A 16,495-nucleotide genomic window follows, 5' to 3' on the forward strand; every position below is an offset into this window, starting at 1 on the left:
CCCTACTTTTCTGTGATGATACCACTCTGGTTTATCTTCTGGGTATGGAGTCAATGGATCTTTAAGGCCTGACCAGGACTCCCAGGGTTTTATCGTAAGAGGTATTTGGGGAAACCACAGGATATGGTGAGATGATTGCATGGAGCTCTCTCTGGTTTGTTTATATTTGTTTACATATTTTATTGGGGTGTGTGTGTGTGTGTGTGTGTGTGTGTGTGTGTGTGTGTGTGTGTACATGCTTGTGTGTGTGCACACACACTTGCCACGACATGTGTGGCAGTAAGAGAGCAGCTATCTGGAGCTGGGCCTCTCTCTTCACTGTGGGACCCTGGGATTGAACTCAGGTCCTTGGACTTGCTTGGCAGTGTTTCACCTGCTGAGCCACCTTGCCTGTTCTCTTTCTGATTCGATGGCTCCTTTCTTTGTTTCCTTTGTGCAGAAATACTGGAGTACAGTTACTTTTGGTCACGGTGAGAAGGATGTATGAGATGGGCAAACTAAAGGGAAGCAGGATTGATTCTGATGATGATTTCAGAGAGTTCAGTACATCATCTTGTCAGGGAAAGCATCTTGTCCTGGGGGTCTAGGGCGTAGAGACAGAATACTGACCCTCATCTTTCCCCTTCTACTGTCTGGGCCTTACACCGTGGGATGATCGCCCACATTCAAGGTGCTTGTCTCCTCTGCAGTAAACTCTTTCTAACACATGCAGAGATGCAGCCAGAGGTGAGTCTGTCCAGCTGACTGAAGATTAACCGTTAGATTCTATCATCTGTCAGAGAATCACGCCTGAGGGCTGCTGTGTGCTCCGTGTTTCGGACACTGAGCTCTAGACAGAAGTAATGGAGCATGGTCCTCTGTTGTTTCTTCTCAGCCTTTCAGTTATTTTCTTTCTTCCCATTTCCTCCTCACTGTTGATCCCTAACAGTTACTGGCATTTTATGCAGTGGCATCTCTAGACAGATGCCTAGCTTGTCTCTACTGAGGTTGAGGCATGGTTGTTCTTAGCGCTCTGATACGGTGTTGGTAATGAATGTTTGTCTTTATGTGGGCAATGTGGAATTCCAGTGTTTGGAGAGTTTTTGCCAGGCATTCGCACATTATTGTTTAAAGCTCCTGACTTAGGATAAAGGTGACAGTTGGCAACATATGTTTCTATGTTCCCATCAAGGATCTTGGATTTGTTGCTAGAGCAAAAGTACAAGTAGTGAGGATGGTGGTGAAAATGATGAATGCAGGCCAGTCCTTCACCGCATTGCTTCCAACCCTAACCTTCCGAAGAGCCAGTAGAGACCGCAAAGCAGAATGAAGCTGGCGACACACGGCCCCCAGAGAGCATAGTGGCAGAAGGAAAGGGAGGTTTGAAACTGATGCTAGAAAGTGGGTATGGTGGGGCATGTCTATAATCCCAGCTCTCTGGAAGCTGAGACAGGAGGATTGTGAGTCCAGGTCAATTTGGGCTACACAGGGAGACCCTATCTCAAAACAAACAATATTTTGAATATTCGTTTTATTTCATTATTATTTTGGCATTGTGTGTGTGTGTGTGTGTTTGAGTATACTTGAGGGGAGGTCAGAAGACAACCTCAGCTGTCATTTCTCAGGCTCTTGGTTTATTTAGAGACAAGGTCTCTCGCTGGTCTGGCGTGCAGCAAGTAGGCCCAGGCTAGCTGACCAGTGAGCCCCAGGGAGCCACTTTCTCCACCTCCCCAGCGCTAGGATTCCAAGGATATACCCCATGCCTGGCTTACCGTGGCCAGAAGCTCTTTACTGACTGGCCTCCTGGGTCTTATTCTTGTGTTCCTGAGACGGGATCTCATGTAGCCCAGACTGGCTTCAAACTTAACATGCAGTGAGAATGGCACTGAATTTCTGATCCGTCTACAGTTTAAAATCTGAGTGCATTTAGTTTGAAAGACACAGGAGAAGGAAGCTCTGACTTTGATCAGTGCCCTCCTAGTTCTGTTAGAGGACATTTCAAGTGAGACATTTATGGAAATGATTTTTATCGTTCATTTCCTGTTGGAATTTTAAGCTGGTGGCACACGTGCTTCTCCACAGCAGGATGTGAAGTGGAGCTGGGGCCGAGGGAGAGCCGGCTGTGGAGCTTCATCTCACGTGTGCATGAGGCTCTGGGTTTGACCCCAGTGCCACAAATGACAACAAGAAAACTGAGCATGGTAGCAAATGCCCACCATCCCAGTGCTTGGGAGCCCAAGGCAAGCGAATCTCCTAAGGTTCCAAGCCTGACTGAGCTGCAGAGAGAAGCCCCCTCACAAACAAAAGATGCAGGGGTCTGGAGAGATGGCTCAGTGGTTAAAAGCACTGTGCGCTCTTGAAGAGGACCTGGCTTTGGTTCCCAGCACCTGCTAGATGGCTCCTCATCCCCTGTAACTCCAGTTTCAGGGGATCTGATACCCTCTTTTGGCCTTTGCAGGCGCTGTAAAAACCCCGTGCACATACAGACAAACAGGCATATACACATGAAAATAAACAAGTAGTTTTTTATTTTTTATTTTTTTAAAGCCAACTGTGTGCTCTGTAATGAAATGGTCAGGACTGGTTCCATTTTGTTATAGGATGCAAGTGAGGATCAGACATCAACTTCAATGCTTTGCTTTCCCAGACTAAGAGCTGCATTTGTTGACTGCTCTGGGCAGGCCCTGTGCCCTATTTACATGTACTGTTCATTAGTCACAGCAGCCCTAGGAGGCAGTAGTAGTCCCATTTCACAGAGGAAGACTGAAGCCTGGTGAGGTGAGCGAGAGTCTGTCAGTGAGTTCATGGTCGTGGAGCTTGAACTTGTACGGAACAGTCTAGCACCTGTGCTGTGTTCCCTGTCAATCAGCTCCTAGGAAAATAGTTGTGAAGAGAAGGGAAGGCCCTTTGGCTCTCACCCTAGTGTTCAGTAAGTAGAATGGGGCTGAGAAAGGCTTTTGCTTGTAGCAAGCTGAGGGCAGTATGTGTTGACTGTCACTTGGGTTTGAGCATGTAGCGGTGTTGTGTGGAATATGAACGACATGCCATTCATTTCCGTTCTAGACCCCGGATGTGGACTTTTGGATCATCCCCATTATCCAGGGTTTTGTGCAGATTGAAGAACTTGTGGTTAATTACAGCGAGTCATCCGATGACGAGAAGAGCAGCCCAGAGACCCCCCTTCAGGAGCCCACCTGTGTGGATGATGTCCACCCACGGTTTCTAGTGGCACTCATATCTCGCAGGAGTCGGCACAGAGCCGGTGAGTGGGGGGCTGCTGTAAGACATGCAGATCACACGCAGACGAGCTGTGTTGAGTGCCAATAACAATCTTGGTCTTGCAAGCACAGTGAGCTCCAAACTCCAAATGCTGTGATGCAATTAGAGCCTGGTTTCTACAGTCAAGGGGCGGGCAGAGTTAGCAAAACAGACGAATGGCAGCTGCATGCAGAAGATAAGAAAGTCACCTGGCTGTGTCTGAGTACAGGGTTCCAGCTGAAAGCCTGTGTCGCAGTGATAAAGCCTTCCAGGGTAACTAACCCCTTTGGGAAAACCATTGCCTTTCATTCAAAGGGTTCAGCTCAACAGTGACGGGTACAGCTGTGGTCTTGTATATGTTGTTGTTTACCTGTCTGCTGTGTCTAGGCTTCCTGTAGACGTTCAATTAGGAAGCATAATCTAGTCAGACGGAGTGCAGGGGTTCATTTTGTTTGGTTTGGTTTTGAGAGTCTTTCTATATAGCCTAGGCTGGCCTCGAGCTTGCAATTCTCTTGCCTCAGCCTCCAGAGCACTGAACTATCAAGCGTGCGCCACAGCTTGGCACCAAACCAAGCTAAACACATTTTATAACTGTTGCTGCTTTCTGTTTAATTTTCCTTCAGGAATGCGCTATAAACGAAGGGGAGTGGATAAAAATGGAAATGTCGCAAATTATGTGGAGACTGAGCAGTTAATTCACGTTCATAATCACACTCTGTCATTCATTCAGACTCGAGGCTCTGTACCAGTCTTTTGGAGCCAGGTTGGGTATCGCTATAATCCAAGACCTCGACTAGACAAAAGTAAGCATATCAATTATTTGGTTTGCAAATAAAGGTTTCTATGAGAAATTTTTTTTGTTTGTTTTTTTTTGTTTTTCAAGACAGGGTTTCTCCTTCTATGAGAATTTTTAAAATAAAAACTGGGTGCCAGATTTTTTTTAGGTTTGAATTTGTTTCATTTCAAAATAATAATTCCCAGGGATAGGGTACAGCCGAGATATGGTTTCCTGACCAGCCTGCTGGAGGCCCTGTTCAATACCCTGTGCTACAACCAACAGCGACAAAGGCCACACCTCTCACTGTGACCTTGTGTCCTCCCTGCTGACCGAGGTGAGGCGGTGTCCTTACTGGATGTTGCAGTTTCTCTGGCTCTGCAGGAAAGCTCCTCACTTCCCATTCTGGCCTGCGGTTGCCTTGCCGCTTATCCTCCCGCACAGTTGGCTTCTGAAGGACGACTGTAGCCAGTGTCTGCGGAAGCGGGGCCTGTGTGCGCCAAAGGGCAGTGCGCAGGAAGTCAGTGAGGAGGTGCCTTGTCAGGTGGCTCTTCTGAAAACTTTAAAAAATTTTTGAAACATTTAAATTTTAATTCCTTGGAATATTTAATTTTAGTATCAAATGTCATCTTTTATTTTATTTTTTATGTCACGTGAAACCTTTACTGAAAGGTAAGGTGTGCGTGAGTGCACATGCGTGCCTGCACGTGTGTGTTTATAATTTCACAGATGGCACTTACTGATGCGGTTTAGCTCAGTCTAACTGGAAAGAAACAAATTTTAGTTTAAAATGGTGGTTAGGCAGCCTGACATTTAAACTGCCAGTAAATGATGAAAAAGCCAGCGTAAAGGAGTGGGCCCTCATCTGTCACAGCTCTCGGAGGAGAACTGGATCTCGTGTTGCTTCTTTGCAGGTGAGAAGGAAACGGTTGACTGTTTCTGTGCCCATTTTGAAGAACAGCTGAAAATTTACAAAAAACAGGTGGGCTTTGATTTGTAGTAAGAAAAATTTCCTTATGTGTAGAATTAAAACCCAATGTACTGTTCATAACTAAACAGTCACATTTCGCGCTAAGGTTAAGTGTGCTAAGCTAAGGATACTCTTCCTGTTCCTGGGAATGACGGTGGCGCCTGTTGCCTTGGGTTGTTTGGAGAAGGCAGATTAGATGCTGTCAGCCATTGCAGACTAAGCTAGGCATCTCGGTGCTGTGCCCTGCTGGAGAGCATGGTTGACTCATGTCTTCCTGCATTTCTCTTCTCTGTCCACATGCTCACACATGGAAATGCAGTCCAATCAAGCAGAATGGATTGAAATCACTAATGGAAAACAAGTTCAATAACTTTGATACAAGATTAAGATATGAAAGTCAGTAATGCTCTTGTCTATTAGGGATGACCAATCTGACTGTGTAATGAATGATATGGGAGCCATTTTAAAAGGCCAGCCTGAGCCGGGCGGTGGTGGCGCACGCCTTTAATCCCAGCACTCGGGAGGCAGAGGCAGGCGGATCTCTGTGAGTTCGAGGCCAGCCTGGTCTACAAGAGCTAGTTCCAGGACAGGCTCTAAAGCTGCAGAGAAACCCTGTCTCGAAAAACCAAAAAAAAAAAAGAAAAAAGAAAAAAATAAAAGGCCAGCCTGAGCCGGGTGGTGGTGGCGCACGCCTTTAATCCCAGCTCTCGGGAGGCAGAGGCAGGCGGATCTTTGTGAGTTCAAGGCCAACCTGGTCTACAAGAGCTAGTTCCAGGACAGGCTCTAGAAACTACAGGGAAACCCTGTCTCGAAAAAAACCAATCAATCAATAAATGAATGAATGAATAAATAAATAAATAAATAAAAAATAGAGAGATCTAATAAAAGGTATCCCAGGATTTGATGGAGGACTTTTATAATTTATAATGAAAATTCAAATATTGTTAACAGCAATGTAAGTTGGCACAGGCATTTTGAATGTTATTATTAATTAAAATAAAATATGCTAATAAATAAATAAATGAATGAATGAATGGCCAGCCTGGTCTACATACAGAGTTCCAGGCCAGCTAGCCAGGCAATATAGAGAGATCTTGTCTCAAAGGAAAAAACAAACCAAAAAAAAACCCCTCAGGAAAGCAGAATACCGCATGAAAGGAGAGAAAATCCTGAGTTCCCGGTTCATGGACAGACTCAGTAGTGAATGAGTGTCAGCTCTTCCCAAATTAGTGTTTAGATTTCATGTAGTTTCAACCATAGTCTCAGAGGGAGTAGGAAGAAAAAATAGGAAGGAACAAACAATTATTATTTAATGATCATATTAAAATTTAGAAGGTTTATAATAGTTAAAGGCAGGTGTTTGTTTTTATAATGAAAATTCAAATATTGTTAGCAGCAACGTAAGTTGGCACAGGCATTTTGAATGTTATTATTAATTAAAATAAAATATGCTTATATATATAGCTGTACTTTTCTTTTTGATACCCACTATCCATTTAACATACATAAGAACAGTTTTGAGAAAGGTCTGGATCTGGATGTGAAAGGTTAAGCACTGAAGATTCAGGGGGCAGCATAATGTCTTTGACTTTAAGTCATAAGCAGGATTTACAAAAGCTGTTACCTTATCTTTCTGTGTTTCGATGTACGATTGTCTATCGCATTTTATTTGTCATTTAATAAGGGACAGTGCCCACCTAGGAAACAGTTATTTTGGGGTTGGAGAGATGCCTCGGTGATGAAGAGAGTGCACTGCTCTGCAGAGGACCTGAGTGTGGGTCCCAGCACCCACATCAGATGGCTCACAACCTGTGATTCCCTCCAAGAGAGAGCTGACATCTCTGAGCTCCCTGTGCAGTTGTGCTCACATGCACAAGCCCCACACAAACACACATAATTTAGGAAGAAAGAGAAAGAAAGGAAGAAATGTGATAGCACACACTTTTAATGCCAGCACTCAGGAGCCGAAGGCAAGAGGATCTCAGTGAGTTTGAGGCCAGCCTGGTCTATAATAGTGAGTTCCGTTACTAAATAGCGAAACCTTGTCTCAATAAACAAAACAAAAACAGAAATAATTGTTAAAAAAAATAAAGTAGTGACTGGGGAGACGACTCCTTGGGTAAAGTACACGATGCACAGGTATGGCATGGAGCTGGGCGTGATCCCTAGAGCTCACGTGCAGCCAGGCACAATGCCATGTGTCTGCCATCTCTGTAACATCCATGTGACACATGGACTCATGTAGGCAAAACACACATAAAGTAAATCTTTAATAGTTAGGATTTGGTCTTATATCTTACAGTGCGTTTAAGTGTCTTCTATACCCATTTATGACATACATTCAAAGGAAAGCTGGACAAAAGAGTTGAACAGCATCTATGTAAAAGGATAGTTTACAAAGTCGTAAAAACAAGTGAGAAGGTGCGTCAGCTCACTAGTCATCAGGGAAATGCAAATTAAACCATGACTCACACACTGAGTGGCTGCAGGAATAAAGATGAGAAACATCAAATTTGGGAAAGGATGGAGGCAATTAGCACTCAGTAGGAAAACAAGTCCACAAATGTGTTCAGTCAAGGGTGCTTACGCAAGAACACGCGCTGCGGCGTCAGAACAAGGTGCTTTCAGGGAGGCGTGTGGGATCGGATGTGGTCAGGAATGATTTGGTCTCACTCTGCATTTCAGTCCCTTGATAGTGTGAGTTGATTTGCATGAGTCATATTCCTAATTGGAAGTAACATTAAAAAGAATAAACCACATTTCAAAGTAGCACACAATTGAGAAGAGGAGCAGTACTGAGGTGTGCAAGCTGAGGGAACAATGTCTTCCCACACTCGTTCTCTGCTTCCTATTGACTCTGACATCGATTTCTAGGTGTGTGTACTGAGCAGACACTTCCTGGTTTCCAGCAGTAGCCTGGCAGGGTTTATTTATCTGTGTCCTTCTGGGTAATTGCTCTGTGGGTGAAGGGCCCGGGGTCAGTGTGACTCAGCCATGGTGACAGCATTGCTCTTGCCTGTGACTGGTTTGGGCTGGGACTGTTTAACAGTGATGTCTGGTGTGGGCAGAGCTTCCTGCTCTTCTAATAAAAGGTATCCCAGGACCTACAGTGCCCCGCGGTTGTTGTGTCTGGATTTGATGGAGGACTTTTACAGCTGTATCAGGACTGTGAATGAACCAGCAGGATGTTATTTAATGTGCTGCTAGGGAAGAAACAATGGAGAGAGTGGCACAATAGTGAAGGGGGAAAGAGCCAGTGCCCAGGGGCTTCTGGGATCCCTGAATTCACAAAGAACTCTGTGTGTATTCTGTTCTGCAGTGGTTTTGTTTTTATTTAAGATCTCTGGCTGCCAGCCTTTTCCCCATTGACGGACCCTTAGGATATACTAGCACCTTTTGCTATTACAAGAAATCATCAAGCTGGGAATGGTGGTGCATGTCTATAATCCCAGAACCTGGGAGGTTGTGGAGGGGATTCCAAGGTTTAGGCCAGCCTAGGCTACTCAGCAAGTTCAAGCTCTGGGCCACATAAAACTTCAGTTTAAAAAAATAGTAAGTTGGGTGTGGTGGGTGACACACTCCTTTAATTCATCACTCCGGAGGCAGAGGCAGGTGGATCTCTCTGAGTTTGAGGTCAGCTTGGTCTACATAGCATGTTCCAGGACAGCCAGTGCTACATAGTGAGACCCTTCCTCAAAAGAAAGTAAAAAAAGAAAAGAAAAGGGAAGAACAACAAATCAGCTAAATGAGGATGGAGAGCTGGCAAGATGTCCCAGAAGGCTGTCTAGAGCCCATGTACAGGGGAGGGAGAGAACAGTCCACAAAGCTGCTCTCTTAACTCCCCCCGCCCCGCACCTCGACATGTACATACCCCCTTAATATTAATAGTAATAGTAAATACAAGAAAACATCTTTCATGTGTATTTAGGGTACTTGTTTCTACACAATATATTTGTGAAAGCAAACTTGTTGAATTAAACAGTATATACATTTGAAGTTGATATTTACCATTCAGTTGCTTTCAGAGATACCACACCAGGGCCAGTGAAAGTCCACAGAGTTGCCCTCTATCCCTGCCTTGTGCACTATGATGTATGTACCCATCCACCCACCCAACATAAACAATAGTAAATTAAAAACACTTTTAAGAGATCATACAACTTATACTCCCAGAAACAGTGTTTCTATTTTCCCGTGTTCACCAGTGCTTTCTGTGTTTAGTATTTAAATTTACTTGTATGTAGGTAAAACTTTTATATCTTAACATTTGCATTTGACTATTAACAGGATTATAGTATCAAGTTTACTGTTTTATTTACTGAATTTACCTATATTTTTTCTTATTCTATTTATGGTACTCTATAAATTGTTGATTTTGTGTGGTAGTTTCTCATGAGAGTTCCTTGGTTTTTGTTTTTTGTTTGTTGGGGTTTTTTTTTTGACCCTTGCTTATAATGTCACTTGTACACAGATTTAAATTTTTCTGTTATCACATCTGTATTTTTCTTTGTCTTCTAAATTTTATATTATGCTTAGAAGGTCATGCTCCCACCTACAGCTGTGAAAAATTACTATTTTTAAAATATAACTTGAAGAAAAACATGTAGATCATTGATGCATCTAGAATTTATTTTGTGTTTCACTAAAGAGATGCAGGGAGCTACTATAATTCCCTTTTCCTTGTGGACAGTTTTCCCAGTGCCCTTGGCATAGTCTTGTGTGCTTGTCCCCAGTGGTGTGCTAAGTATGCCTGTCACTGCTCCATGGACTCAGGTCTTTGGCCATCAGCCTGTTCTCTTGAGTCAGTTGCATGTTTTGTTCTACAGGCTTGCTTGCTATGTAGTATACATAGAATTGCTCCAAATGGGGAAAATTCCTCTGCATTTATTGCTTTCCAAATTTTTTTCCCAAATATTTACTCTTTCAGATGAACTTTAGAATTAACTTGTCTTGCCTATGGAAAGATTCTGGTTGAATTTTGATTGGGATTGTTGAATATATAGATTAATTTAGGGAGACTTGACATCTTTGCAACATTGGACCTTGAGATTCAGCAACATGGTACATATTTCCATCTGTTCAGATTTTCTTTTACATATTTCAGTAGTTTTCCAATGTTTAGTTTGTAGATTTTTTTAAAGTTATTCTGCTTATTTAAAATACCTACTGTTTGGGCTGAAGAGATGGCTCAGCAGTCAAGACCATGGAGGTCCAGAAGGATCCAAGTCAGTTCCCAGCACCCAAATAAGGCAGCTCACAACTGCCTGTAACTTCAACTCCCTGGAGATCTGATGCTTTGGGCCCCCGGGAGTGTAAGCACACACATACACACATGATAAAAAAACTTTAAAAATATTTGCTATTAAGAAACATGTTTTACTTTGTGTTTTTGTTGGTTAGTGCAAATATATAGAACTATCACCATTGATGTCAATAGTTCTTATAAAACTAAATTTATATAACAAATAATTTTATGGGAAAATTGATGCTTGAGTGGATTGATTTCTAAGCACAACTATAAGATATTTGCTAACTGTAATTCCACATTACGATTCTGAGGTCTAGCTGATCTTAGCTTTTTCTTGCCCTTCATTCTCACAGGTTATTATTAACCTGGTCGACCAGGCTGGACGGGAGAAGATTATTGGTGATGCTTACCTGAAGCAGGTGCTGCTCTTCAACAGCTCGCAGCTCACCTACGTCTCCTTTGACTTTCACGAGCACTGGTAAGGCGTCTTCCTGGGAGGCAGCTATTGCTAAAGGGGCGTCCTTCTCTGCTCTCTCCTGGGAAGGACAATGCCCCTTCCTCCCTGCTCCGAAGGGAGAGGTGCAATGTTCACTTGCTGCTACGTGTTTGAGGAAACTGTTGCTGAAGTATTTACAATCTTTCTGTTCTGAATCGTGTGGAGAACTCAAGTTCCGGTTTTGGCTGTGGTCACAGCTGCTGGGGGACTATAGCGCATTCGTAGCAGAGGTGGTAGAATGTCCTTGTCCTGCTGGCTTTCTTCACTGGGAGCAGTGCTCCTGTCCCTCTAGATAAACTCCTGGTGTGCTTGGTTGATCAGCAGGAAGTGAGTCCTGTTGCTGACACCCTCAGTTGGCATATATTCTGAGAGCAGGGGCTTTCGCTGCAGTCCCCTTCTGCCTGGGAGTTTACCTGGATTGGAAAGAGTTGTGGGGAGAGAGGCATCTGTGTGGACTGCTTCAAGCACATCTGTGTTTGTACTTGTGCCTTCAAGTGCAAGTTTGCTGTAGAATCCCCTAATATACAGTAGTACTAAAACCATGTATATGTGGTAACAGTTCTTTTTAAGATTTTTGAGCCACTTTAAAGATCTTAAGAGGCTGGCAAGATGCCTCAGTGGATAAAGATGCCTCCTGCCAAGCCTGTTGACCTGAATTTGATCCCTACAATCTATATGGTAAAGAGAACCAACTCCTGAAGGTTGTCCTCTGACCTTCTCGTGTGCACACCATGGCATGTGTGCCCCACATCCCAAGCATGCACACACACAGAATAGGTAAACAAAAATGTGATTTAAATACAAAAACTAATATCTTAAGGGTTTTGGGGTTTTTTTTTTTTTTTTTTGAGATAGGGTCTCACTGAATAGTCTAGGCATCCTCAAACTCACAGAGTTGTCTCTGCATCTCCAATTCTGGAATTAAAGGTGTGCACCACCATTCTCAGCTTTTGTTTGTTTCAGTGCTCCTGGGGATTGACACCTATGCATGCTAGGCAACTGCTCTACCACTAAGCTATACCCTCAGCCCCCTTTAGCCTAAGTAAATTAAAGAATAAGTCAGTTATAATACTAAAGACTGGTTTTTGTTTGTTTTTTTGGGAAATGGGTTTTAGCCGAGGAATGAAGTTTGAGAATGTTCAAATCCTGACGGATGCCATTTACGACATTATTCTTGACATGAAGTGGTGTTGGTATGTATCTATACTTGTTGTTTTCCTGTACCTGTGAAGAGACACTGTGACCAAGGCAACTTACTAAAAAAATTAATTTGGGGTTAGAGTCCATGACCGTCATGGCAGGGAGTATGGCAGCAGGCAGAGGAGCAGGCATGACATGATGCTAGAGCAGTAGCTGAGAGCTTACATCAGAGCCACAGACACAAGGTGGTGGGGGGCAGCTAACTGGGGATGGCTTGGGCATTTGAAACCGTAAAACCCATCTAGTGGCATACCTCTTTCAATAAGGCCACCTCCTCTGCCTTCCCAAATAGTTCCACTACCTGGGAACCAAACACTCAGATACATGAGCCTGTGGGTCCATTCTCGTTCAGACCAGCACAGTATTTCATAAAAAGTTGTTTTGAGCTTGGCCTGTGAAGTCGTGTGTTCATCTAGCACAACTGAAACATCAGCACAGCATGGTTATGCTGCCAGTTCAGTCTCCTTCCTTTCCCTGAGTGCCACCAGTAGACTAGGAAGTGCTCTCTGTGAATGGGGAACACGTCAGATGACGTGGAGTGTCGCCGCTGCATTTAAAGGACCTACGCTTGTCCCTCTCGTTCTCTGTGGCTTCCATTTTGTCTTCCTCTTTGGCCATCTCTCGTATGGGAAGAAAAGCATAAAGGCATTCAGTTTTTAGGCATTTTGAGATTAAAGAGAAAGAAAAGATGCCCAGACTCCAGGAGGTAGACGTAAGGAGGGGGAGCAAGGTCTTAAAGGCCAGGAGAGAACAGTTGAGTAGACATTAAGACTACACACACGGGTGGCCTGAGAACTTAGAGGACAGAGGCCTACTGCATGACTCCATGGCAGGTAGAGAAGCTGCTTAGTGTGTTTTAGATAGTTCCACTTGGACTTAGAAAGGGGGGAACAAGACGGGCTTTAAAATGCCTCCTGGTTTATAATCACCTACAAATGCACCTACAAATGTAGTCAGGGCAGCTCTGCCATCTTTAGAGGGAGGGGAGTCGCTTGTTCTCTTGGTTCCTCCTGTCTTGCTTTTGAGTTTTCAGATGGATGTAGCAGCACCCCACCACCAAGGTGTTTTGCACCTCAGCAGTGGAGTCTGCAGAGCACGCTTGCAGTATACAGCTCTGCCTGCGTCGTTGCCAGCTAGTGCTGCTGCTGTTGCATGTTTCTAAGAGCTGTGTTTCTTGAAAACCTTTTGGAGTTGTAAATTAATCCCATGCTTCTTTTAAAGGGTCGATCAAGCTGGGGTAATATGTAAGCAAGAAGGAATTTTCCGAGTTAATTGCATGGACTGCCTGGATCGCACCAACGTGGTCCAAGCTGCCATTGCACGAGTGGTCATGGAGCATCAGGTAAGCAGGAGTCCCTTTGATTCCAAATATTCACCTTAAAATAGTTTGCGCTTCGTGCATGAGTAAATAGTGCAACATCGTTTGGAAGTTGAAATATTTTGTGGAACATTTTTTAGCATGCAAATATTTGTCTTGCATAAAAGCCTGGGAAATATAACTTAGTAGAAGTGGATGTAGATGCGGTGGCATTTTCTTAAATACTCAACTTGCAAATGTTTTAAATCTGTTTGGGGCATTATAGGTTTTTTTTTTCCATTTTTTGCTGAGCTTCAAACACACTTTTTTTGTATTTTGGACTGTGAGTTTGTGTTTGGCCAGCACAGGCAGGATGGTAGGGTGGGGCTGGTGGGGGGTGGGAACGAGAGAAGGCCACGAGTGAGGTGTCATTCCTGTTAGTAGGTGGCTCTCTGGGATTTGTTGATTCCTTTGACAACCCAGAAGCAGTTCCATCCCCTGGTATCCCTGCCATTGGTTACCTCCATGTCCCCTTAACACCTGGTCACCAACTCCCTGTGCTACGGTCTAATGTAGTGCTGGTTTGCATCCTGCCCCACATGGAGTCCCACTGGTCTTTGAGGACTCTGTTCTGTTCTTTTGAAGTAGTATTTGTCAGTAAAGCTTTTGAATTACACCCTGTCTTCACCGCATGGAAGGTATTGGCTCTAGGAAACCTCCCCAGACCTGAGTCCCAACATCTTTGGAACAGTGTTGTTGTGAGGAGGAAATGAGCTGATTCATATCCAGAAAACACACAGAACCCTTGCCCTCGGGATTGCAACTCAGATATTGTTTGTGCTATTGTTTCTTCATGTTTTTCTGGTATTTGATTTCACTTCTCAGACAAATTTAAAACAGACAAAATATAGTAGTAGTAGTAGCGTATACATTAAAAAGTTACAACAGTGTACACAGTTATATTTATTCAGCTATAGTAATTGATAGCAGTATTTCATTTAATAATAATTGTTTTTGAAACGGGGTCTCTGTATGTAACTCCAGCTATCCTGGAATCTACAGAGATCCCCCTGCCTCTGCCTTCTGAGTGCTGGGATTAAAGGTGTACGCTACCATATCTGCCACGGGTTTAGTTTTTTAAAAATGAGCTGGGCATGGTGACACACTTCTGTCATCTCAGCACTCATGAGCCTGAGTCCAGAGGATTTAGAACTCTAAGCAAGCCTGGGCTACATAACAAGACCGTCTTAAAAATAAAGTCTAAGGGAACCAGTGAGGTGCTCGGTGGGTAAAGTACTTGTCACCAAGCCTGAAAATGTGAGTTTTGTAGAAAGGAGCAGTGGGCTGCTTCCTGCCACCCGGCTAGCTTTACCCAAAATAATTACATGGAAACTGTATTCATTTAAACACTGCCTGGCCCATTAGTTTCAGCCTCTTATTGGCTAATTCTCACATCTTGCTTTAACCCATATTTAGTAAACTGTGTAGTACCACAAGGGGTGGCTTATCAGGAGAGATCTTAACCTGCATCTGTCTCAGAGAGAAGAGGCATGGCATCTGCCTGAGGCATCTGCCTGACTCTGCTTTCTTTCTCCCACAATTCTGTTCTGTCTACTCTGCCTACCTAATTTTCTGTCCTATTAAAGGGTCAGGGCAGTTTCTTTATTAGCCAATGAAAGTAACACATATACAGATGACCCTCCCCCATCAGAGTTTGATCTCTGGGGACACACATGGTAGAAGGGAGTACTGGCTCCCAAAAGTTGTCCTCTGACTGCCCAATGTTCTTATAACATGAACACACCCACACCCCCGATACACACAACTATAGTTAAGGAAATAAAGTCTGAAAACACTTCTTTTATAGAGGAACCTAAATTATATGACAGCTTGTTTTCTTTTTCTGTAGTATACATTTCATGCTATAGTTTCTCATACATCATTTACCCACCAATGTGTTTATTTTAGCTTAAAAAACTAGGTGTGATGCCTCCAGAACAGCCACTACCTGTGAAATGCAATCGTATCTACCAGATAATGTGGGCTAACAATGGTGACTCTATCAGCAGACAGTATGCTGGGACAGCTGCTCTGAAGGTAACTGTCTATAATGGGCATTGCGAATCATTTTATCTGAGGTTCTAAATCAATCTTGTTTTTGATTAAAAGGTATCTGGACTCAGATGATGGGTCTGTGTACTTGATTTCTTTCTGGAATGTCTGACTATTGCAGGAGCTCACCGTTAGATCAGGGCATAGTGGCCTGTGTGGACATGATGGGGGGTGTACTGTCTCTGGAGAAGATTGTTCTTTCTGAGGCCCCACGTTGCTACATGTAGCCCTGACTGTCCTCGAATTCACTACGTGGTCCTAGCCATTCTCAAACAGAGATCCTCCTGTTTCTGCCTCCCTGTGCACCACCATGCCTGGCCGTGCATTCATTTTAAAACTACATACAAATAAGACATGCCTACTGGGACCTGACCTATCCTGGGATACTTTTGTCTGCTTTGAGTGTGAATCTTAATCTTGCCTCTTATAAAGTATGACGTTGGACAAGACACCTGTTCGGTTCTACTAGTTGTCCAGTAGAGATAATAGGCCCACTGAGACAGACTGCTACAGGGTATGCAGGCTTGGACTGTTCCCTGACACATGGTATGTGCTGACGGCATGCTGTCTTGGTGTTTGTTTAATGGATTGAGTGTTTTGAAGAGCCTACAGAACTCTTCTTCATAGAACCTTCAATGTAAATACAGTTGCTGGCAACTGAATTCTCAACATGTGGGTACTCTTCATGGGCAGTAGGAAGTGGATGAGTGTTTAAATTAGGTTTATGTTGATTTTCCTCGAAGCTACTATTTCATCTAGGACCATATCTCTTCTAACAAAATGTAGCTTGTTTGGTGGAGCACTGGCCCAGAAACTGATTCCTAGCAAAACCCAAGCAAACAAAGTAACTCAGACTAAGGACTCAATAGACATCTGCTTCTGTAGGTTCCAGTTAAGTAATAAATATAAAAACTTGTCCTGTTTTTATGACAGGGCCTCTATGTAGGCCATACTGGTACTGTACACCCTCAGCTGGAATTACAAAAGTGAGCCATCTCGTCTGACTCCATGTATGTATGTGTGACTTTATGTGCATCATATACATTTAGTAACCCGAGGAAGCCATAGGATGTCAGATCCCTAGTCCTGGAGTTACAAGCAGTTGTGAGCCATCTGAGTTAGGTGTTAGGAACTAAACCCAGGCCCCTCACAAGAGCAGC

General features: G+C 43.7%; 1 protein-coding gene across 1 annotated transcript in view; it reads left to right on the plus strand.

The window, feature by feature from the left end:
• Inpp5f (inositol polyphosphate-5-phosphatase F) overlaps positions 1 to 16,495 on the plus strand; it is a 90,694-nt gene that overhangs the window by 55,388 nt on the left and 18,811 nt on the right. Inside the window, exons 7-13 of the mRNA XM_038326494.1 lie at positions 3,043 to 3,241; positions 3,861 to 4,040; positions 4,927 to 4,994; positions 10,584 to 10,708; positions 11,842 to 11,919; positions 13,148 to 13,268; positions 15,192 to 15,320. Of these exons, the coding sequence (XP_038182422.1) occupies positions 3,043 to 3,241; positions 3,861 to 4,040; positions 4,927 to 4,994; positions 10,584 to 10,708; positions 11,842 to 11,919; positions 13,148 to 13,268; positions 15,192 to 15,320 (900 nt within the window). The remainder of the gene's footprint in view (positions 1 to 3,042; positions 3,242 to 3,860; positions 4,041 to 4,926; positions 4,995 to 10,583; positions 10,709 to 11,841; positions 11,920 to 13,147; positions 13,269 to 15,191; positions 15,321 to 16,495) is intronic.

The sequence above is a fragment of the Arvicola amphibius genome, chromosome 1, assembly GCF_903992535.2.
Source record: "Arvicola amphibius chromosome 1, mArvAmp1.2, whole genome shotgun sequence".
Taxonomy (NCBI): Eukaryota; Metazoa; Chordata; class Mammalia; order Rodentia; family Cricetidae; genus Arvicola; species Arvicola amphibius.